General features: G+C 40.3%; 1 protein-coding gene across 1 annotated transcript; it reads right to left on the bottom strand.

Annotated features, from left to right (window-relative positions):
• Positions 1 to 545: 545 nt before the first annotated feature.
• On the bottom strand, positions 546 to 21,099 carry FAM81A (family with sequence similarity 81 member A). The gene is made up of 10 exons (XM_005521458.3): positions 20,971 to 21,099; positions 18,552 to 18,943; positions 17,165 to 17,232; positions 15,653 to 15,926; positions 14,757 to 14,875; positions 9,474 to 9,603; positions 8,236 to 8,342; positions 7,033 to 7,168; positions 6,466 to 6,661; positions 546 to 6,065 (listed from the first exon to the last, which is right to left on the bottom strand). Exons 3-10 carry the CDS (start codon positions 17,209 to 17,211, stop codon positions 5,926 to 5,928), a joined length of 1,149 nt encoding a protein of 382 aa, XP_005521515.1. The 5' UTR covers positions 17,212 to 17,232; positions 18,552 to 18,943; positions 20,971 to 21,099; the 3' UTR covers positions 546 to 5,925.
• Positions 21,100 to 22,582: the final 1,483 nt, after the last annotated feature.

The raw sequence follows: 22,582 nt of genomic DNA, 5'->3' as shown, positions 1-22,582 counted from the left end.
AAAGGGCACAGAGCTATAGATAATGGGCCCAAACTAGGCCAAAATCTATCAGGAGATTGAGAATCCCACCACTGTGCTCTGTCTCGTGATGTCAATATGGACATTATCTCTCCTCCCTCTGGAAAACAGAGATATTAAAATAAACACTGATAATATTATACCATTAATTTTTTTGTCTTGTTAGTCCATAATAATTGGAAAACCAAAATGTTAAATAACAGTTAAGATTTTTCTATTAATGAAAGATCTTTTCCCAACTAAGTGATTCTATGATTCTAAGATACCAGGAGACCATACTGGAGACCAGCAGTCCCTTTTGTTTTGAAACATAAGACATTATACATGCAAAGAGGTAAGTAAGCAGTTTACACTGTGAGCTGCCACATTCATTTTAGGAAGATTAATCTCACAAAGGAAAGCATATGTGTAATTGGGTCACAGCCCTTCACATATTCAAGCTTGTGTAAGATACAAAGTGATCAAACCCCGTAAGATCTTTGTAAAGTGAACAAGGTTTATTATTTATAGTAGTAAACAGACTGGCATTTACCTTTTCAAAACATGACAGTGGCATAAAGGATGTTTTAACTTTTGTTGTTCCCAATTATTTGCATTTTAAAAGCTCTGCTTTGAATCATTATACCTTTCTTGAATTTAATGATTTATATACGACAAGATACTTGGAATGTACTGAAATTACAATTCTCAAAGCTAGTGAAGAATGAAAGAACATGGACAACATGAAAATTCAGTGTTATTTATGCAGCTGTATATATACTCTATTATGCAATTATTGAATCTCTAAGTTTTTCTTAGCAGAGATGGCAAGATCACAAAGGCCACCTGGCAGGGTGGGTGCCTGCCTGGCTGTCCTGATACCATCAGGAAGTGGCAACACAACAATGAGACAGCACAGGCATTGAAATATGTCTTCATTTACAGTCTGCTTCAACTTCAGCCACGTAGAATGGAAGCCTGTTTGCTGCACTGGTGTTAGAAAATGAGCTTTAGCAGAAGCTGAAGTCAGGTTTAATGAAAGTAACTGTTTGGAGTATGTGCAGCAGTGCATGATGTTTTTTATTTTAATTCCTTCCTACTAGAGGCAAATCTCCTTTCTCCTCTCTCACCAGCAATTGCTACTCACCCTCTCATACATTTCAGGTTTTTTGTATTACGATAATTACTACTCAGTTTTCTTCTTAAATTTGATCCTGGTTCTCTGTACATCACTGAGCTCACAGCATTTTTTCGCTGATCTGTGCCAAAAAGGTCACTGCTCTCTCATGTATTTTGCAATGTTTGAGGCTATTCCACTGTATTATTTATTGAGAGATAATCCTTGCATGGATTGAGAGAAGCTTTTTGTGCAGAGCTTCATCTCTGTAGTAAGTGTTGAAGTTATCCTGTGCTCTTTCAGCCCAGTCTCAGAGCAGGATGCAGTGCTGGAGGAGCCTCTTCTGCATGTCTGCAGCAATGTGAAAGGCACGCTGCTCTTTGAGCTGTACATTATTTAGGATCTAGTGCTTTAGAACTGTTCCCGATTTTTTTTCTGGGTTTGGGAGTTTGTTTGGGGTCTTCTAATGGTTTGTGTTGACCAGAGTTCTGCTGACAGAACAGGCAGCAGAGAGCAGAGAGCTTTGGTCCCCAGTCAGCATGTTGTCTAAAGGAGCATCACAATCACTTTCAGAATATTTTATTTAATTATTTTATTTTATTGTGATTTTACAGAGTGACGTCTTTAGAATATTCTTTTTTTTTTCCTTTTGTCAAAGTACATGGTAAATACTTTCAGCCCCGTCCCAGTGGGATTGCAGTATCTATGGATCACACAGGTACAGTGAGACCCGGCCTTCACTTGCCAAGAGTAACAGTGACACCCTGTGGCAAATTGAGGAGAGGCCGCCAGCCCAATTTCCTTGGTTTCTTCCAAATTTGGCTCCGAATTTCTTACACCGTGGGGAGTGTCACAGGAGGAATTCCTCCCCTGCACATAGGAGGGTTTCATCTGATTGTCATCCGTGTCTTATTAGACGTTTTCATTATTGGAAAACATGTCTAATGAGCACTTTAATTCTTACATACAGAGAGCATTCTGCCCCAGATGGCCAGATGCTCATGGAGGTGGAACACAAAACAGAAATTGAGAAAAGGAAGTTTTGACTTTCAGTTTAAATTGATGTTATAGGAATACAATGCTCTTCATTATCATTCACACTGCTTTTCTCTAACATGGCAACTGTCTATTGAACTATATCAGATTGTAATGACAAAGATATCCACAATATAGAGTATCCACAACACAAAACTTACTACGTAAACAACTGCATGTGGGAGTTAGGGTCATCCTTTAAACTTCTTCCTGGCACCATTCCTTTGGTTTGTTTAATGAGTATAAACAGCACAACTGTTCTGTAATTACTGACATAATTCTGATTCCAGCCAAGTCCCTCACTGCACGGAACCATGGTTCTACTGTGTTATCACATGCTAATGTAAAAGCCATGTAAACCCCATGTAAAACCCCAGTTAAACATTTTCCAATGGGTTTAACTTATGACACTCAGTATGTGCTGCACAGCTGACTGAACAGTATGGTCTGCACACCACAAGTGATGTAAGCCTCATGCACATGAAATAGCTGACAAAAGAAAGATTTTAAAACTTCAGGAGTTTTAAGTGGTCTGCTTTTGGCTGTTTTGGTGGTTTTGTGGTGGTGGTTTCTTTGGGCTGGGTGTTGCTGGTTTGGTGGGTTTTATATGAAAGTAGGAAGGAAAAGAAAATTAAGAAATATTGTGCAAATATCCCTGTGAAGCTTCATTTGAATCATGTGTTATACACAGATTGCCTTAAATAAATAATGAACATGCAGGAAAGAATGTAATAAACTAGTTTTTGTGTCCTCTGTGCTTGAAATTTAAGGCTATTATGTCTTGTTCTAGTTTAGGTGTTTGGGTGGCAAGGCAATCTTCTTTAAGCAGTGGAACAAACTGCATTAATCAATGGCTTATTCTTAAAAGACTGTTATAAGCAAGTTACAGAAGTGTCTATGACAAATATTTTAGGTAGAGTTGGATCTATTTCAAGGTGGAGAGGTGGAGCAGATGACTTCCTAAGGCTCCTCCCAGTCCTTCCTTCAGAGAGTTTATGGTTGTGTCAGTGAACTTTGTGATTTAAATAGTACTTTGTGCACATTTAATGTTATACATTCCCAGGTCTCATTCTGTTGCTCAAGTGCCATCCACACAAACACTACCTCACTACCTCGTTCCTTTTGTGGCCTTGGCAGGCTTGAACTTGGTGCAGAAACCTGAGATTCATAGCATGAGTACTTGTGCTGAACAAAGAAAGCACATTATTCCACCATCAAAAGTGGACCCTGGTGTCCCTGAAGGACTGGAACACAGAAATCCCATTGGACACCAGCTTAGAAGGAAAAAATAGGGGCAGCTCTGGTTTCAAGCACTGCTGTTTCCTTCTATTCGGCTTTACAGGATCTCTGTGGGTCAGAATTGGTTTCTGTTTGGCAAAATCAAGCTTCCACAGATCAGTGTCTGCAGCACTGTCCTGTGGCTTCACAGTTGTTCCCCTGAGGGGATGCTGGGTCTGAGGAGAGGATTTTGCCCTTACATGTTAGGGTGATCGGAGGATCCTCAGAAGCAACTCTAAACTCTCCCTAGAAGGACTCACTCAGCACATATGAGCACTCCCTGGCAGACAATGGCCACGAGACATGGTTGACCCTGGGCCTCCCTCCACTTGGCACTTTAGGGTTTGATGACACTGCTTGGCAGTAGGTTGATATTATTTTATTTATATTTTACTTTTACTTATTTGCTTTAGCTGAGATTTAGGAAAAAAATATTTTTAAGACAGAAAAGGTAAAATTTGATTTGGTTTCATGTGTTGTTTTATATCTGGATCAATCATACAAGATTTTTACAAGAGAAACAGTTTATTAAAGTCCTATATAAATTGTTTCTGATTCCTTGTATGCTCTTCATATCATACCAGATTTTCTCAGGTACAGACTTCCAATTACAAAATTTAAAAATTATTCTGGTTTTGGTCTGTCACTTTCCATTTCTCTCTTTGTTATTGTTTGGGTTTTTTTTTAATAAAACACCAGTGATAGCTTTTCTACTGCACATGGCTAAATATTTAAGAATAGATAAGAGTACATACATGAAGTAAGATTGAATTTTTGGAGACAATTCCTAAGAAATATCTAATTATCTCTCTTTAGGGAACTGGGCTTTCCCCTCAGGTGCCATTGTAAATATGTTTCACAGGACATGGATGATAACAAAACTGCCTCTGGTATTCTTGGTTTGTGTCAGAGAGCACTGGAAGGCAAAACTGCAAATGCTTAATGTGTCTTTGAGACTTCAATGACTTTCAACTATAGAGGAAGTGAATATAAACTTGGGTGTTAATCCTGTAAAAATGTATGCATTTACTTGATTTTTACTCTACACTGACTTACTGAAGTTAATGACTAAGTTCTTGAAGCAGTTTTTTAATTCTTTGTTTGTTTTATATATGGTGACTCTGTGGACCAAAATGTCTTTTATGGAAGTGATATTTGCCACTGATTTTCTAAATCAAAACATGTTTTTCCAATGCTAGCTGAATGAAAGGTTCATTAAGGGCAGTGTAGAGACATCCTACATTAATTTATTTAGGTTAACAGTACTGCAAATTCTGTGAATTAATATTATTTTTGTATATTAATTACTATTAATAGTATAAATTAATAGGATGCTGGATAAAGTCTTATTTTTCATGAGGGTTTAATCCTGCATGACTTACAAACATGAGAAGCAATATATCATGCTATGAATGAAGAAGTAAAAACAACATATATTTTTTTCCTATCTAGATAAAATGCCACATGGGTGCTGATTTTCATTATGCAATCTCTTCTGGGAATGGAAATTATTATCTGGCAATAATGTGAATGCAATTAGCAATTTGAGTCTGCTAAACTATTAAAGACTACTTAAATATGATGAATAATTTTTTTTACTTCAATGAAAATTTCTAAGGAAATCATAAACTGCATTTTATTTTACATTACAATCTCCAGACTAGGTTAAATCATCACCTTCTCTTTAGTTTTCAAACCTTTCTAAGTTTTTTATCAATATAATGAAGTAAATCACAGGAACATATGCCCAGTAAAAATTATATACATCTTTTCCCTTGTGTCAACTCCTCTTGGCTATTAATTTTAGAAGGTTACAATACTTAAGACCATATAAGTTAAGTTTCTTATGTTGTTTATGAACCATATTAGTTACAACTACATTAGTAACACTACCTAGTTTTCACACACAGGATATTTGCAAACCTAAACAAAGATTTTCTGATGGTGTCTAGATTTTGAAGATTTGTCTGTTTAATGCCAATTCTGTCTTCCCAAGAGAGAAAGTCACTGTAAAAATGTTCACTGATTTCAACTAAGTAATTTGTATCAAGGTGGAGATCCTTGCCAAATTCATATGAAGCAAATGATAGCAACTTGCCTTTTTGTTTTTAAAGGTGGAGGGGTGCAGGTGCATATAAAAGCATATAGCTGCCTGATCAAGACTGCAAAACTGGAATGCCTTTAGCAAACTAGGTGCCAACTTTACCACTGCATTACTCCAGTTTTACACAGTGCTAAATTTCCTGACAGCAACAGGAGTAGTGCAGTGGCAAAGCAGCACCTCAGCTCAGAAGGCTCATTGCCAGTTATCCATGAACAGCTTGCATTTACTGCTGTAAGCAGTAAGTAAATTTACCTGTGCAGCAGCAGCAGCAGCAGCAGCAGCAGCAGCAGCATGTCATTTGGTACATGCAGGTAATTGGCATTACAGATTGGAACAACACTAGAGTCTGCCTAGTAGGCAGGTAAACACTAATCTCTCAGACAAAATCTTGCAGTCATGGTCCAGCCTCTCCCCACCTTGGAACCTCCTGCTTCATTTGGTGGATCTGCTTCTGTAGTTCATCTCTGTCCAGCTTCATTTTGGCTTCTAGAACTTGCCGTAGAGACCCAATGCTCTCATAGATAGCTGCAAACCCTAATTGCAGGTGAGAATTACATTAGTTCATCATGAGGAGCAAGAGTATCACATCATTGCTATCAGAATGCACTTCCATAATGTTCTGCTCTGTGTTAGGAACACAGCAAAAGTTCTGAAGGAAAAGGGATGTAACTGTGCCGATGGCAGAAATGCCCTGATGGCAGCCCAGCTATGGCTGTGCCTGCTCTGGGGAGAATACTTCTAAGCTGGTTGTCACCCCTTATTGCTCTGCTTTTTGCACTGAATGGAAATCCTTCTTAATGCCACAGGTGTAGCCATTGCATCTGCCCCAAAAGTATTTAAACTACTTTGATACAAGCAAAGACATTTTGAATTAGTATCAGTTGTTCACTATCACCACAATTCAGAATAAAGAACTGGATAACCATGGTCCTACCAGCATTAACTTCAGCTTTCATTTCTTTTATATCTTCATTTATCTCATTTTGAAGTTTGATAATGCGAATATTTATCTTTTCTTCAGTCTGTTTTGCTTCATGTGCTTCCATGGTTATCTTCTGCATTTCTTCTATTCTCTCAATTTTCTCTGCCATTTGGTTGAATTTCATCTCAATACCTCTCTCACTCATTTCCTGGGAAAATAATTTTAATTATTTACTCTGCATGTAGAATAACAGTGGCTTTTTAAAAATATGAAATATATACTGATTAGTCATCTTTTATCTGGAATTCAAAATGTAAGGAATTACAATTTTTCATAAAATCATTTCCAATTACTTGATTAGTGTAGGTTAAAATACTGATCTATTTAGCAGTGACCAGATTAATTTAAAGATTCTCAGGTTGTAGGTATTACACTTGATACCAATGAAGAGACTTAGGCAAATTCTGAGGCTATCTGAAAATTTCCCTCAAATAATATCGCAATTACATCATCATATTTATTAATAATTCTTTTGAATGCTTCTGGAGAAGTATTAAAGGACATCTGAATAAAACTTACAGTGCTTTCCTTAAAAGTCAGGGAGAGTTGGTCAATTTTTTGTACGAGCTCTTTTTCAGTCCTTCCATGTTCCTGTTCCAGCCAGCTCCGTGCAGACAAAATCTGATTGCTGAGCTCCTCAACAGCATCTTTTAATCTAGGAGCACAATAGAGATCAGCAGATACAAAAGAGAAGAACAAGTCATTCAACAGTGACTTTTTTTATAAACATGTTCATAAAAACACAAAATGGCAATTTAATACATTGTTCACACCATATTAAGGTAAGCCTTTGAATTTTAAGGCTGTTAAACTGGATAAGGTAACATTAGTTTAGAAAATGAAGGTCAAAGTTCACAGCAAATTATTATGAAACACATTACAAAATTTGAATCATAGTAGATGAAAATTCACTTTGACATTGAAAACAGAATATGGTCGTCCATTCAGATTATAAACTTTATATCCATATGTATTAAATCTGAGCAAAGAGTTGGTAGCCACCAAAATTCTGGTGACAATGCTGGTTCCTGTAGCTCCACTTACATTGCCTATACCCACACCAACTTTATACCAACCAATCATGCCAGTGAAACTGTTTCTTTTCTCCAGTGAACATGTGAAACTTGGATTGCATGGGGACAGAGATAAGAAATGAAGATGTGGATGGCTTATACAAGAGCTGCTACTGAGTGAAATGCCTGGATTGGAGTTAACATCTGAATTGAATATAATGACCCCATGTAATGTTGGGTACTACAGAGTATCTGATCACTAACAAATTAGGTATTTCAGTTATATTCATGTTTGAAGCCAGTTTAAAGCAATAGAACTCTGTGAGAGCTGTGCCTTGCTTCCTGCTTGCTTCATTGGAACTTTTTCCCCTGCTCTGGACAGCCACCTCCAGCTTGGACAGCTCTTGCAGAAAGGCACCAGGCCACTCTGACAAAAACCCTCAGCTGTGTCCTTTAATACAAGTTCTGCCTGAATACTTAACTAGGAACTTAATGAACTTTTCAGAATTGCCTAACCACATTAGGGGCAGAATTCTTGGTGAAAGCAAGTCCCTCTTGACAGTCAGCCTTTGTAGTATCTGTGGAGCAAACACATGTATCCATAGAGGTTGCTGCTTTTATAGGCCTGAAGATTACACCAGTCAGACTGGGAAAACTGAGGCCCTACTCCCAAGGTACATGGCAGCAGCAAGGCTTCCCAAGCACTCACTTTGTGTCCAGGACTTGCAGCTGTTGGTTGCTCTCTTTGTAGGCAATCTTCAGCTTTGCTTCTTGTTGCATTATTGATTGCTCTACTCTGCTCAGCAGATGAGAAATCTGAAACAAAATTCAGAATTTACTATTTTTCAACAGCATTTCATCACAGTTTCATTTGGGACATTTTCATAACAGTAAAGGAGGTCTCACAGCTCACTTCTGCTAACATTTTAAAAATTATTGAATTTGCATGTTTTACTTTATCATGAAAATATACTATCTCTCAATATGAAAGTATCAGCATTTTGAAAACTGTAATTATTTTTGCCTTAAATGATGTGAATAGCTTCGACTTGAAAATCTCTGCCTGATCCCCCCTAGAGACAGCTGAATTTGCATGATCCATACATCTCCAAGTTGCTACACAATCAGAATAAACAAGTGCTGAAGCACTCCACCACTACTGAGGGATGTGCTCCATCGCTTTGTGCATGAGGGCTGCTGCAGGGGTAGAAGTGCTGGCTTTAACTGGGGAGAGGTGATTACTGCAAGAGAATATCTGTCACCAAAACAATCATCCCACTTTCTCAAAGCATACTATTCTCGTTCACTGCAAGAAGCATGACAACATGCTCCTGGCATGCTAATATACTACACTGAGGCTTCTGAGAAAGGCAAAGTGGATTTTAGCCATTTACCTACCGCAAAATGAAGATGTAAAATACTTTTGTTGACCAAGAAAATGGGAAGGCCTTGAGATGTGACATTAAGGAAAAGGATTCTTCATATCTCCAAGTCTCTGCTTGTATCTAGTGCTCACTTCCATTCTCAAACCCAATGGAAGAGAAACCTGACAGACAGATTAATGGATTCACAGAACCCAAAGCCAGTTTTGTTTTGCAGACCTTCAAAAATTGTGTTCAAATACATATAGGATCATCTTGGGAATGCCAAAACGTACAGTGAAAGACACAGAGGCTTGCATTGTTGTGTTTTTGTTGAGCATGTGCCTTTACATACTAATCCCTTCTACACAGCATGCTGCAGGCAGAAATTAAGGACCTTTTGCAGTTAGAGCAGTACAGTAATGCATTTAGGCACCAATGGTCAATGTAATAAGGACTGTGAGCTGAAACACCTCCATTTGTAAATCTATGACCTCCCAGGATAATAATTAACAGTAATGGAGTCTGTGTGAATTAGACTTGAACTCTTACCTGTACAGGGATTGCCTTGGTCTAAATACCATACCTGTATTTCTGCCTCTTTGATTTTAGATTCTAAGATCAGCTTGGAGGTGTGTTGGTCTTTACTTAGACTCTGAAGTCTTTCATACGTAATTTTATGCTCTGCAGACAGCCTGGCTAACCCAGCATCACACCTGTTTGAATAGATAAAAAACAAAGCACCAGCCAAACAGAATATAAAGTCCAGGCTTTTTAAATTATTCATTTTGTACTGGCCATTTCTGTGGAATTCCTGGCTGGCTAGGGAAGAAATGTCTTTGAGCCTGTAAGAATGGTAATACATCTCATAGTGTTCAGCAGAGTGCTCCCAAATAGGCCTCGAGGTCAAATAGTGTGATACACAAATCCCATTGTTCTTGGCACTGACATGAAATGGGTAGGCTGTGTTATCACTCAGAAAAATCGCATCAGAAATGCAAAGATACCAAATTTAATTTCCGTGTCCTTTTGTTATACTCCAGAAGATATCTGATAAGGTGTGTATGGGTTCCCCTACACGATGAGTAGCCTAAATAACTGTGGACCATTTTTTCATTATTGTAGCTTTGCAATTTTATTTGTGAAATAGTAGTATACAGCTAATATGTGTAGTTAACAATGTGGGGCAAATATTATGGTTCTTAGTCTTTATTTAGGTGAATAAATAAATTGTCATTGAAAGCAATGGCAATTTTGTCTCAGAAAAGGCTATAAAATGAAGTTCAGGAACATAATAATTGTTGTTTTCTTTCTTCACATTGGAACATTTCTTGATGCTGTAACATTTCCAGGATAAATATGCTATAGAACATGTGTGCTTCTACCAGATTTTAAAAATAATTTGATCAGGTGGATTTCATCTACAGTAATGCAGTGAGGACATTAACTGAGCTGTAAAAATATGAGTACTGTGATTTCAGGAGTAAGACCTCTGTGAAGTATGAGTCATATATATATTTTTTTGCTAAGGGAAATATGTAATCATCAGTGTTACCAAATTTGATATAAGAAACAGACAGCAGTTACAGTTTGAGCGAAAAAAGGCAGTAAAATGGAACAAGCTGAGGCATGTTAAGTCATTATCTAAACCAATGACACACTTTCTCATCTCTTTAGTCACATTTCAGTTCGAAGGCTTTCATTTCAACATGCATTTTCATCACCTCAGTTACAGGAAGTGCCATTATCATTAAACATGAAGGGAAACTCACAGCTAAAATGACAAATGGAGCATCTGCTTATTATTATAATCCAGTTTCAATATAAAAATAATCAATAATGTAAAATAGCATGTAAAATAGCACACAGGCATTATAAAACTTGATTAAATTAATTTCTAGTGTAGCAGTTCAGCATTGTGAGACCCTTTAGTAATATCTGCAGGAAGCCTGGCTAGGATTTACATAGCAGTGAAAAGCTTGTAGGGCTCACAATCAGGCTGTTTCTTTGGAAAGACGAGAGAAGCCAAATCTCTCCAAGTTGTTGCAATCAGAGAGAATCAGAGGAATGGAATCATCTTGAATCTAGTCACCAAAAGGTTGTGGGCTCCAAAAAATGGTTAGTATTGTTTTCCTGAAGCATGGCAGAAAATATAAAAAGCAACAGCTTTGAAAATACTGAAGCAAATGTAATCAGAAAGCACCTGTAATTTTTTTTAAAGCAAATTAGTGTTTTGGGTTTCATCACAGAGCATCTCTCTCCTTCATGGAATTCAGCTATGTGGTCAAAGGGTTCATGTAGTTCCATGGTAACTGAAACATTAAAATTCTGACTATGTGACTATGAATTTAATCTCTGCCTGGTATGCATAGATCAGATTATTTTGGTTTATCTCCTATGTCTGTCGTATACACTCGCAAACACATTACTGGTTTGAAAGAAGATGTTAGTGTTCAGCATCAAAGAAATCAAAAGCCTGGAGCCTGTAAAACCTCTGTTATTGTACAGTTTTCTGTTCATTATGTGTCTTTAAGTTGTTGATCCATTCAGTATCACTGGGCATAGATAAAGTGAGAACTGTGCCAGTGCTCCATAGCTGGCTGCTATATGCACGTGCTATAATGGCATGGAGAGAGCTTTTATTGTTCCTGGTTTATTGTAACAGGAGATGTTTCAGTTAAAATGCCAGTGTTTCAGTGAAAAACAAGTAGCTGGAGAACAGGTAGTGCAAAGCAAGTGGGAATGCCCAGTTGGGGGCACTGGCAAGAGCAGCAGAACTGGTGGATTGGATGTGGGGCAGGGAGCCCAGAGCTGCCCCCGTGGTGTCACCTCCCACACAGCAAGGGCCAGAGAGCAGCACATTTATTGTTCTTGGGGAGTTCATCAATGTGGTGCAGCCCAGATGCATCAGACTCATCATCTGTGAAGCAAGAAAATCTGCCTACATGTAATGAGTCCAGGTTGTCTGAAATGAATCAGTTCTATAATGTAGATAAAAAAGTCATCTCTATATGCAAAGTAGGCACAATTGAACATACATATTTGCCATTTCTCTGGATGTTTCTGCTCTCAGGAAGAATGAGATCTGCTTTTATGAAGAGCTACTGCTATCATTCCAACCAGGCTGCTGGATTTAAACTTTCCAGACAAATACTCATTATCCACAAGTAATTTTCTAAATAAATGATAAGGCACTAATGAATTTTATTATCTGTTATCACTAGAAAAAAGGATTGGTAAATCTGTATAATATAAAATTGAGAACACAAGGGATAGGAGGCTGGAGATTTGATCTACTGGCTTCAATCTAACTTTCTGCTAAATATGTCGCTGAATTTTATAGAGGTAATATTTTTTTCTTAAAGTTAATAATAATGCTGATTTTTAGCAATCATTCAGGGCTGTGATAAGGCTTTACAAATTCATCAGTAAACTATGTTTATTGAGAAAGGATCCAGAGGCATGAGATGTAATGTATATTCTGTCATCTTCTGATAGCAATGAGTTGATTCTGTGATGTGACTGAGGTATTTTGGAATCTCTCTCCTGCAGGGCTGTGGGCAGCGTGGTTTGGAGCTGGGCTTCAGAGCTGCATGTGCATGTAGGGATCCCTTGTTCCCATCATTAACAGCACCAGCCCTCAAGAAATATTGAGACAGTTGTTTGATGATATACTGACATGTTACAGAACAGCTGGTGTTAGGAAATAAACACCCTTCTCTCCAATAGTGAACTTGAACAAGATGTTTAGTATGCGTGAAATTACTGGAAGTGAAATTTGGCCAGAATCCTAAGATGGACAGTAAAGTTATTACATGACAAAGGGCTCAGGCTTTGGGATTTACTGTCTAAACTGATTCCCACTGCCCTTGTGCATGCTGCCAGCCTGGAGCAAACACAGTACTCAGAGCTGCTGCAGCCTGAGCCTCTCAATGTACCTTCACTGTGGCTGAAAGTTGATGCACAGGAAGTTGGTAACCCACAGAAACTTGATCGTGTTTCTAATGTTTCACTCTGAACTCCTCTGGAAGCTAGCACCACTGGAGTTAAAAGTACATTAGATGAGTAAAGTGTATTTTATATAAGGAGCATTGGCTAAAGTAATCAGAAGGTGTTTATCTCAGGGAAACTCTCTGTATTGTGCCAAAGGCACAACAAACTACTCTCTTGACTATTATCTCCAGCTAGTGCTACAGTCATTATTCACTGGATCACTAATTTCAAAGTAGAATATATTTGTAAATAAAGTCAAATAGCTTTCTCTCATGGACCACTACTTTAAATTGCTTTCTGATAAAGGGAAAAGCTTTTTGTTTTTTTTTGTTTTGGTTTGGTTTTTGTTTAGGGTTTTTTGGTTGTTTTTTTTTTTTAGTAGAGAGCATGCTGAATAGAAGCATAGGATGCAGAATGGAAGGCAGCAGTTAAAAGGCAATAAACTGATTCTCTTAGAGGAATGAAAACAAATAACCTGCATTCATCACACAGTCTGACATAAGGCACAAGGGTATAATCTCATGCAATTTGCAGATAAGTTGCAGCCCAGGCACAGCACAAGGGTGGTGCCCTAAGGAAATAAGGGAAGAAGCCCTGGCACAGCCTGTGCCCATCCCCACCATCCCACACCAAGTACTTGGGCCAGGACAGGGCCCTGCAGTGACACCCACACCAGCACAAGTTTCTTCTCCTGAGTTCCCTGACTGAGGACAAAGGCACCACATTTTGCCTCCCAAGGTGTCAGTAACAGTACTGCTCCACAGAGAACCCCTCTCAGGATGTGGTATGATCTCAAAGTATTTTTATAGAAAGAAGCAGGAAGATATAAGCATGGGATTCTGGGGGGATTTCTCAGCAGGATAGATATGTGTATGCATATCTCTCAATAAGGTTTTTCCATCAATTTTCTGATTTGAAAAAAATAAACCAGTTCATTTGTGTTTCCTAAAGGATAGTGCATAACTTGCTAAATGTTTAATCCTTTTTGAATACTCTCTAAAGTATTTTTTACAAAATGAGCTATGAAAGTTACAGACAATTGAGTAATTTATGAGAAAACCTTATTTCAGTGAAAATCCCTCTCTGATTATTTCTGTATGTTGTTGAAAGTTATCACTAAATAAGGTGATGTGCAGAAAAGGAAGAAAAATTACCTGTACAATATAGACAACAGGTCAAATTCAGGACAAGTATAACTCCACCAAAGTTATTACCCAAGCAGCAGTAGGCCAGGTTATGTCCTTTTCCTGTAGCTGTACATATCCTCTGTCTTTCATGTTCAACCTTACAGGCACTTAAACAAATGTTGTTGTGCTGGGGCTTGTAAATGTGTTGATGACACAACTGAAGTCTGTGTGGCCACACAATTGTAACCTGGAGCCTGTAAAACCTCTGTTATTGTACTGTTTTCTGTTCCTTATGTGTCATGTAGCCCATGTGGGATTTAATATGGCTAACCACTAACTGAATGTGCAGATTTTTACTTCTAAAATATATGCAAAAATGTGCAACTATTTTGTTCTTCACAAGTGCAGATTGTTCCGTGCTGCCTTTATAATTGTGCTAATTAACGTGTTTCAAAGACACATGAGTCTAACCACGGTACTTTTGAAAAGCTGAACCAAATCCAAATTCCCAGGGAATTTGAAGTAATTGATTTAGAACTAATTTCAGGAATTTTAGGAATTAAGGATGATATTGTCAAATTAATATATAATACTGGAATAGAAGGTATTATTATTCATTTCCTTGAAAACACAGAGCAAAATTATCCTTGGAATTTTGCCAAAGTTGAATTCAACCCATTATCATTAATACTTCAGCATTAAAACAAGATTAGCCAGTCCCCAAAACACAGTTCCGTGGGGATTTTTACCTTGCGACTCTTCCCCGAAGATCTCCCAGGCCAGAAAGCTGCCGCATTTCAAGACTCTTCAGGGTAGAATTTGTTCCATAGCTGAGATTGTCTCTGACACGTATCTGTTCCTGCAGCATCTACAGAGCATTCATATGCAAATAAAAACTCAGTATGTCACATTTAATGTACACTTTAAATGTCACTCATTATTTTTCAGTAATTCAGTATCCTCAGATACCATTTTATTATTACTTTATTCAAAGCTTCGTCTTGTAATGTACTAAACCAGACACCTTTTAGGTATTCCATTATTTCTTATTATTAGTGTCCAATCTGCACACAACTACCATAATATATACAAAGTATAACTTGACAGTGAAATGGAGACTTAATTTATTTTTTTTCCCTTTTGTTTTCCCCACCACACCCCTGTTGTTCACTGCAGCAGAGGTCAGACATGAAGTCATGTGTCTGCCTACCATTAGGTCATAAAAATGAGCTCTTGGGTTTGGTTACTTCGTGTCGTCAGTGAGTCGGAAGGGAAAGAAAGTTTATTCTACAGGGAAGGCATTTCCTACTGTTTATACAGCACAGCCTTTGGACTGAAGTTGAGCTGGGTATTAGTGTCGCATTAATTCATTTTTTCAAGATTTTCCAGTGCAGCTTTTGAAAGCAAGCTTATTAGAACCACAAAGGCTCCTGTGTTTATATGCTAATATCCTGTGCTATTTTCATAGCCACCAAAGAATTATGTAATTTGCAAACACTTTTTCAAGTTGTAAAAATAATTTATAAGCTTACAGGATCTTCAGACCTTGTCTGACCTTTACTTATCCTGTGGTAAACTTTGTTGGGAAATTAGAAGCAATAAGTAGCTGAGATGGCATTAGCGCTGTGCAGCATTCTTGCCATACCTCGATGTCCCGATTGAGCTGCCTCACTATCGCTGTTATGTTTCGGATGTGTTCCTCCAGGAGTTGCCTTGCCAACCGGTCACCCCCCCCTTTGTTCTGCATTCTGTGCAGCGTGGAGACAATGTCCTCCTTAATGCGAAAAGCGTGTTCCACAAGAGCCGCTGTTGTTTTCTCATGGCTCAGGATTCTGTCCTCCAGCTGATCCACCAGGCTGGCGGATGCCAGCGGGACCGCTGTCAGTGCCTGGCTGTGCAGAGGGATGTTTCGGACCCGTCTAGAGGGGAACAATAGCCACATCTTGTTAAGTTCTCACACCAAACTCTGCAGTGCCTTTGCACTGGAGATGGTGTAACACTATCTGAGTACTGGCAGTGCTGGAGAGAAGCCCCAAAATACTCCCAGAGAGAGCACCCACTGCTACAAATAAGGGGGTGATGTGTTGGCTACGGTGGGTCTTGTACAAAGGCAGATCAGGCTTTTTTTCATACTCTTTAAGGAGGTTTACAAAAGCATAAGATTATAAGAAAAGGACATTAGCATAATAAAAGTAGTTACAAATCAGAACTGTGATTTGATTAAGAACCCAAATTCAAACCCTTCTACTGAGTTTCAAAAGTAATGTTATTTGTCTTTTACAAGTTTCAGGCTTAATCAAAGCTGTAACAGTTGAAGGAAGGTAGGTATTATAAATTAAATGAAAACAGATCAGGATTAAAAAGGAGTAGCTTGTGTCAATCCCTTTTCTGTCTCTATAGCTACCCTGTAATACCATACAGAAGCTTGTTCCCCTGCAAACTGGACAGGAGCATACATGGGCATAGAAACTGGGGTGAAACCAATATTATGACAAGCTTCTCACAGTCTTAGAAGTTAAGTTGCCCCTCAAAATAGCTTACATTTGGGTACCTTGAATAATTACCGAGATTTTTGAAGAGTGCTCTGCACTGCATAGCTCCCATGGAAAGCAGTGGAGCTCATGGGTGCTGAAAGCAATAAAATGAGGCAGCTAATGCATGCAACCTTTTCCTACCACTATGTTCTGTAAAGAAAACAACACTTTCAGAAGCATAGGTGGAGGATACAAGTTCAACCTCGCTTTGGAACTCTGTTTTTTACTGTTTTTTTATTCTCATGTTGTTTCCTGCTAATGAGCCAAATTAGCAGTTCAGTTTGAACATGATGATATTGATAGCGATGGATGAGGATTCCAACACAGGTCACTTTTGCCTCTATGTTTTCACAACTCATTCCACAGTCTTTGAACACAGGCTAAAGTGTTCTTGGACTTCTAGTCAGTGAGATTTAAGCTATTTAATTTCTTTGGGAAATGCCTAAGTAAAAGATGAGTAAGGACTTGTGATTTGGGCTATGATTTGAATGTCTATGGTATTTCACTTTGCTTTGCACACTAATGCCAAAGTCCCAGGTCACAGCATTACTGTATATAGGGCATTAAGAGATACATAATACTCTGCAATATGAAGATTTTTGCTTTTATATTCCAGACTGTACCTTTCAGAAGGGGCAAGAGTTGGGAAGATTGGGCTTCGGTGGGCCATTCTCTGGTCAATAATTTATGTCTGTTGAAAAAGTACAGATTGAATTATTGAATAGGTTATATCTGGTACTGAAATGACTTAAAGCTTTTGCTTTCAGTGCACCTTTAAGTAAAGTGCAATATTATGCTGACACCAGTGATCTTGGCATTCAAATATTGCTAATGCAATAAATGCAAATAAAAATTAATACAAAAGAATGAAGACTAAAAACTGCTAGAAAGCTTTTAATAGTGAAAATTATACTCTTGAAAAGACAAGGTTGACAGCGTTGAAACCGAAATCTGCTGTTGACCCACAAAACTGGTTTGGCAGGGCAGAGATAAACAAAGTCCTTGTCCCCAATCTTCTACTGGTGTCTGACATCATTAATCAATGAATAATAAAGTAAGGTCTACAGGATGATAATAAAACTTAAGAAAATATTGACTGGAGAATCAAATACAGGTGTTTCATGACAGCAGATTATTAGGGGTAAGATATTTTTCTCATAAAAGCATTGGCAATCAGAAACCTAAATAAAATGTGTGACATCAGCATAGTTTATCAAAATTGAGTCTTGTATTAATTTGTCTTCAAATCTTAATGACCACAATGTTGTAAGTAAATTCTTCTGTGGTAAGAACATAAATTCTGGTTTTAATTTTTCGACACAGCCAGCCAGACTGTGACAGACATTACAGCAGAGTAGGTCTATTAAATAGCTTCATAGAGATATTTTAGTGTCTTACTGTGAGACCAGTACCTGTCTCAGCAGCTTTGTCTGCTAACAGAAATTAATGAAAAATATATTAGCCTCAATCAATCCAACTGATCTCCCCTACATAAAATAAATAAACATTTTTAAGTATAAGGAGAAGTAGTATGGCCTGAGCCTGATCTCCTTGGGAACCTAAAATCCTCACTGAAAAATAAAGACTGATGTATGAAAAGAAGTTTCCAATTGCTGATGAAATCCTGTGCAATCTGAGAAAGATGGGGTTATGGAAATACAATAGTCGAATATTGATAGTGAAGAAGCAATAGGGCTACCTGTTTGAGATCTCAAAATGCAAAGCATGTTTGTGCTTTAGAAATGTATGAAAGCACTGCCTGAAAGCAGAGAGCAAACATTGTCACAGTGTGTGTGTTCTATTTATAGCACGGTGCTTCGGAAACTACAAATTAGAAAAAAAACAGTTTTAAGAGAAGCTGGGTTGCTGAGCAGCAGTGACACCAGACAGGAATTCAAAAGGTCTGAATTGAATTCCTTCCTCAATCTCTGATCCCATTGACTTTGGACAAGTTATTTCCATGAGTAATGACTCAGTTTCCCTATATGTAAGAGAGATAACCATACCTACCTCCTTGTTTAGGTTCTTACATGGCTATAAGTAAAAAGCACAGTATAAGAGCTTGGCATCATTGTGGTGACTTCTGCATTCAAAGTCCTGCACAGACACTGAATGTCCAGTTCTGCAGTCTGTTCCTCACACTCGTCATTTCCCAGTTGCTGGATTTTTAAGGAATGCCAGCACTCTGCGAGGGGTCCCTCCTGCTCACACCACCAGATTGCTCCAGGTCACACCACCAGCCACCCAGCTCTCAGTGGGCCTGAGATCTCTGGGCCTTAACACATTTTAAAGGTCTTGATGCATTGCAGCTTTTAAGCACAATTTAGCTGTAAGTACAGGAGTTATCCCATTTATTTGGGAAGAGCTATTGTGCACTGCAGCAGCAAAGCACTGGATGCTACCTAGAAAAACAAAGAACAAATATTAAAGTTTCATACATCTAACAGCATCTTGGTGAAATTTAGTGAAAAACACCTTACAAAAACCAGCCCAACAGTGCTTTAGTCTCACAGCCTTTGGTACCCATTTATTATCAATTGGAAAATAATGTTTGCAGCAAACCAAGCACAGGTTTGAGCAAAGTCTTAACTCTTTCTGCCAGTCTACCATAAGAAATGCAGCTGAATGCAAAGATCTGGAGTAAGTGTGGATATGAAACAAAAGTTACACAAATTAACTTCTCATTCATTTCTCTCTGCTCAGTATCTGGTGAAGCATCTCATCATCAGATATCAGATTTCTTGATCTGATCCAACAGCCAGAAAGGATCTAAGACCTTGATTGGCAGTTGTACAAAACTTTCCTGCAGTTTGGAAATACTTGCAATAAACAAATAGATGTCAGAACTAATGACAAATTCCTTCTCTATTAGTGTAATACCAACTTAGACTAGCAAATAGAAACCATAAGATTTTCTGATACTTAGATTCAGAGGAGTATAATTTCACATGGCTCTTTCAATGGCAATAAACTGGGATCAAGTAAGATACCAGTTGAAATACTGGTTATGGGTGCTTAATTTATTTTTTTTTAATTGATGATGTTTCCTGCTTGATACTGCTATAAGCAATTTAAGTTGCAATATATTAACTTAGTAAATTTGGGTTGACTGATTTAAGTTACTGAATATTCCAAATATGCTTGTCACATGGACAAGATAAGTTTTTTCCTATTTGTAAACAATATGCCTGATTGCCAAAAATAACGGTTCACATGATACTTAAGGCAGGTTTTCCATACAAATGTGGGGTGCTTCTTTAGTGTTTCTTTAAATCACTGACATAAGATGTGTGAAAGCTTGAAAAAAAATATCATCCATGGGACCTGATGAAGAGACACTTCTAGCAATGTGCAGTTCGCTCCTTGCTGTTTGTGTTGTGGCTTCCCTTCCCCACTTCTCAGACTGCCTTGCATGTTTATTTTCTGTGGGTTCTCTATTTCTCCTGTTTTGAAGGGTAATCATATCTGTAGTGTTCTGTTCCCCATCTTCCATGATAACCTACAACTAATGCTGTAATGTCTGCGCACCTCGGAGTGTTTTTCACATTCATTCTCACAATATGCCTGTGAGGTAGGAAGCATTATTATCCTATAATTTCCTTCTGTTGCTGGTAGGGAAGTGAAGCACGGGGCGGGCTATGTGACTTGCCACAAGTCACACGGGAACCAAAGCATACTGAAATACCTGCCTAGGCAAACACTTTAATCACTCTTTTTTTCTTAAAATAGAAACCGCTTTGGTTGTTGCACGGGGAGCGTGACGGCATCACCCCGGCAGCCGCCAGATCCTTCCCGGTGTTACTCTGAAGTGCGCTGGGGCAACGCTTCGGAGTAAGCGGAAAAGTGTCTGTGCTGCAGCTCAGCAAAGGGATGGGTCAGAGCCCGGCAGTGCCCGGGAGAGCCGGAGCCGTGCCGAGCCCCCGGGAGCCCCGAGGCGCTCGTGAACATGCGCTGGGCGATGCGCGCCGAGGGGCTCCCCCGGCAGCGCCGTGACCGTGCGGGGCTCCGAGCCGGGCGGGGGGCTCCGAGCCGGGCCGGGGGGCTTCGAGCCGGGCCGGGGGGCTTCGAGCCGGGCCGGGGGGCTTCGAGCCAGGCCGGGGGCCCTCTGGAGAAATAGCGCGATCGGCCCCGGTGCCGAGCGGCCGTGAGTGGGGGGATCGCGGCGGAGACCCGCCGGCGGCAGGCCGAGCGCTCTGCCCTGCCCTGCCCTGCCCTGCCCTGCCCTGCCCTGCCCTGCCCTGCCCTGCCCTCCCCGCGGCTCGACCCCGCCGGGGGTCCCGGTCCCGCGATGCGAGGGTCACCGGTGGGTGCGGCGAAGGTTGCGGGGACACGGGGTGTAGGACAGCCGACAGGACACCGCGGTGCAGACACCACTCTGTGGCCATGCAACACGGGGAACAGAGCCGGGACAGCCTCTGCGCTCACTCACCGGTGCTGGCTCAGGGCAGGGCAGGGCTGCCCGCCGCTCCCGCGCATCCCCGCCGCCAGCCGAGCCCCGCTCCGCTCCGGGCGCGCTGCTGCCGCGGGAGCGGCCGTTCCCGAGCGCCGTGACCGCCGGTGCGCGGCCGGGGCTCCGTCCGCCCGCCCTCCCGGCCGGCTGCGGGGAGGGGAGGGGAGGGGATGGGATGGGAGCGGCGGGGAGGGGGGCGGCCGCCGCAGGCCGGGCTGCGGGAGCGGGAGCGGTTGCCAGGACGCCGTCACCATGGGAACGCGCTGCCGCCCTGGCGGGGGGAGCCCTTCCCATCGCCCCCTCCTCGCAGCTCCTCCACGGCAGTGCCCGATCCTGGGGAAGGGCCCCGCAAACAGCGGCGCTCCCTGCGGCACGGGGGACGAGCGGGGGGGACGGAGCGGGGGCCGTGCCCGCGCCAGCAAACGCCGGCCTCCAGACAGAAAGTTCGGTGGTGACGAACGGCGGTGACTCCGAGTTTCTGGCGGTGCGAAAGAGCCGAGAGGATGACTGAAAGCTTGGGATTTTCCAGAGCCTATATCAAATCCTGTCAGAATACAACATCATTAAAATCAATGACAAATATTAGTCTCGTTTATGAAATTTCCATGTTACATTTTCAAACGAGTGCTAGCATGCAGCTTCAGTAAAACTTCATATATCACAGCAAATAAGATCCATCTGCTTGCACAGCAGAGGCGTGTCAGCTAAGAGAAAGTATTACTGGAAAAACAAAGTCACACAGGGTGTGTCTGCCTTCACTTTTGTTTCCTGCTTGTGTCATTCCTTGGACTTTGATACAACCACCTTGGGTAAACAAAGCGTAAGTGAAATCTGAGAAGAACTTACTGCACCAGTTCACTCTGAAATAGCAAATTGTCTCTGATTTTAGTTAAAATTCATGAGACATCCCGTACCATTGTAGAGGAAAACCATTGCAGGACTAGGGATCTGGTAGATGTGAAGGATAAAAGGATTATACCATGCACACTCTATTGTATAAAGCAAGGTGAAGTCTGAATCCACACTCTGATTGACCTATTTATTTTAAAGTAATTCCCACATCAAAGGATCAGGCCAGAGAGAACACATGCCATAGGTGCTTTGAAAACTATGAACTAAAAGTCATAAGACTGTAGGATAATTCACCTTACAGTGAACCTCAGGACCATCCTTGTCCAACCTCCTGCTCCAAGTGAGGTGACTGATGAGGCCAAATGTAGCTGTTCAGGGTTTTATCCAGCCTGCTCTTGAAAACCGCCAAGGATGGAGACTGTCCAGCTTCAATGGACAGCCTGTTCTCATGCTTGTTGGCTGCTGAGGAAAGAACATTTTCTTTATACCTAGTCTGAACCTCTCTTTTTTACATTTGTATTGTTGTCTTCCCACCATGCACCACTATGAGTGTCTGGATTTGCCTTCTTGATGACTTCATCACAGATATTGGAGGGCCCTGGCAGGTCCCCCAAAGCCTGTTTTCATCAGGCTGAGCAGGCCCTGCATCCTCAGGGATCCAGCTTCCAACCATCTCACTGGGCTCTGCTGAACTTGCTCTGGTTTACTGATGTACACAGCTGTATTCCCTGACCTGGCA

The sequence above is a fragment of the Pseudopodoces humilis genome, chromosome 16, assembly GCF_049639895.1.
Source record: "Pseudopodoces humilis isolate 2021_Gansu_Grassland_sample_001 chromosome 16, ASM4963989v1, whole genome shotgun sequence".
Classification (NCBI taxonomy): Eukaryota; Metazoa; Chordata; class Aves; order Passeriformes; family Paridae; genus Pseudopodoces; species Pseudopodoces humilis.
This window is presented reverse-complemented; position numbering and strand designations above follow the sequence as displayed.

Coding starts and splice junctions, on each gene's coding strand:
- FAM81A (XM_005521458.3), bottom strand. CDS start 17,211: ATGGCCCACCGAAGCCCAATCTTCCCAACTCTTGCCCCTTCTGAAAG. Junction 15,927..17,164: donor ACTCTTGCCCCTTCTGAAAG/GTACAGTCTGGA, acceptor GTTCCCCTCTAG/ACGGGTCCGAAACATCCCTC. Junction 6,066..6,465: donor GAAAGCTGAAGTTAATGCTG/GTAGGACCATGG, acceptor ACCTGCAATTAG/GGTTTGCAGCTATCTATGAG.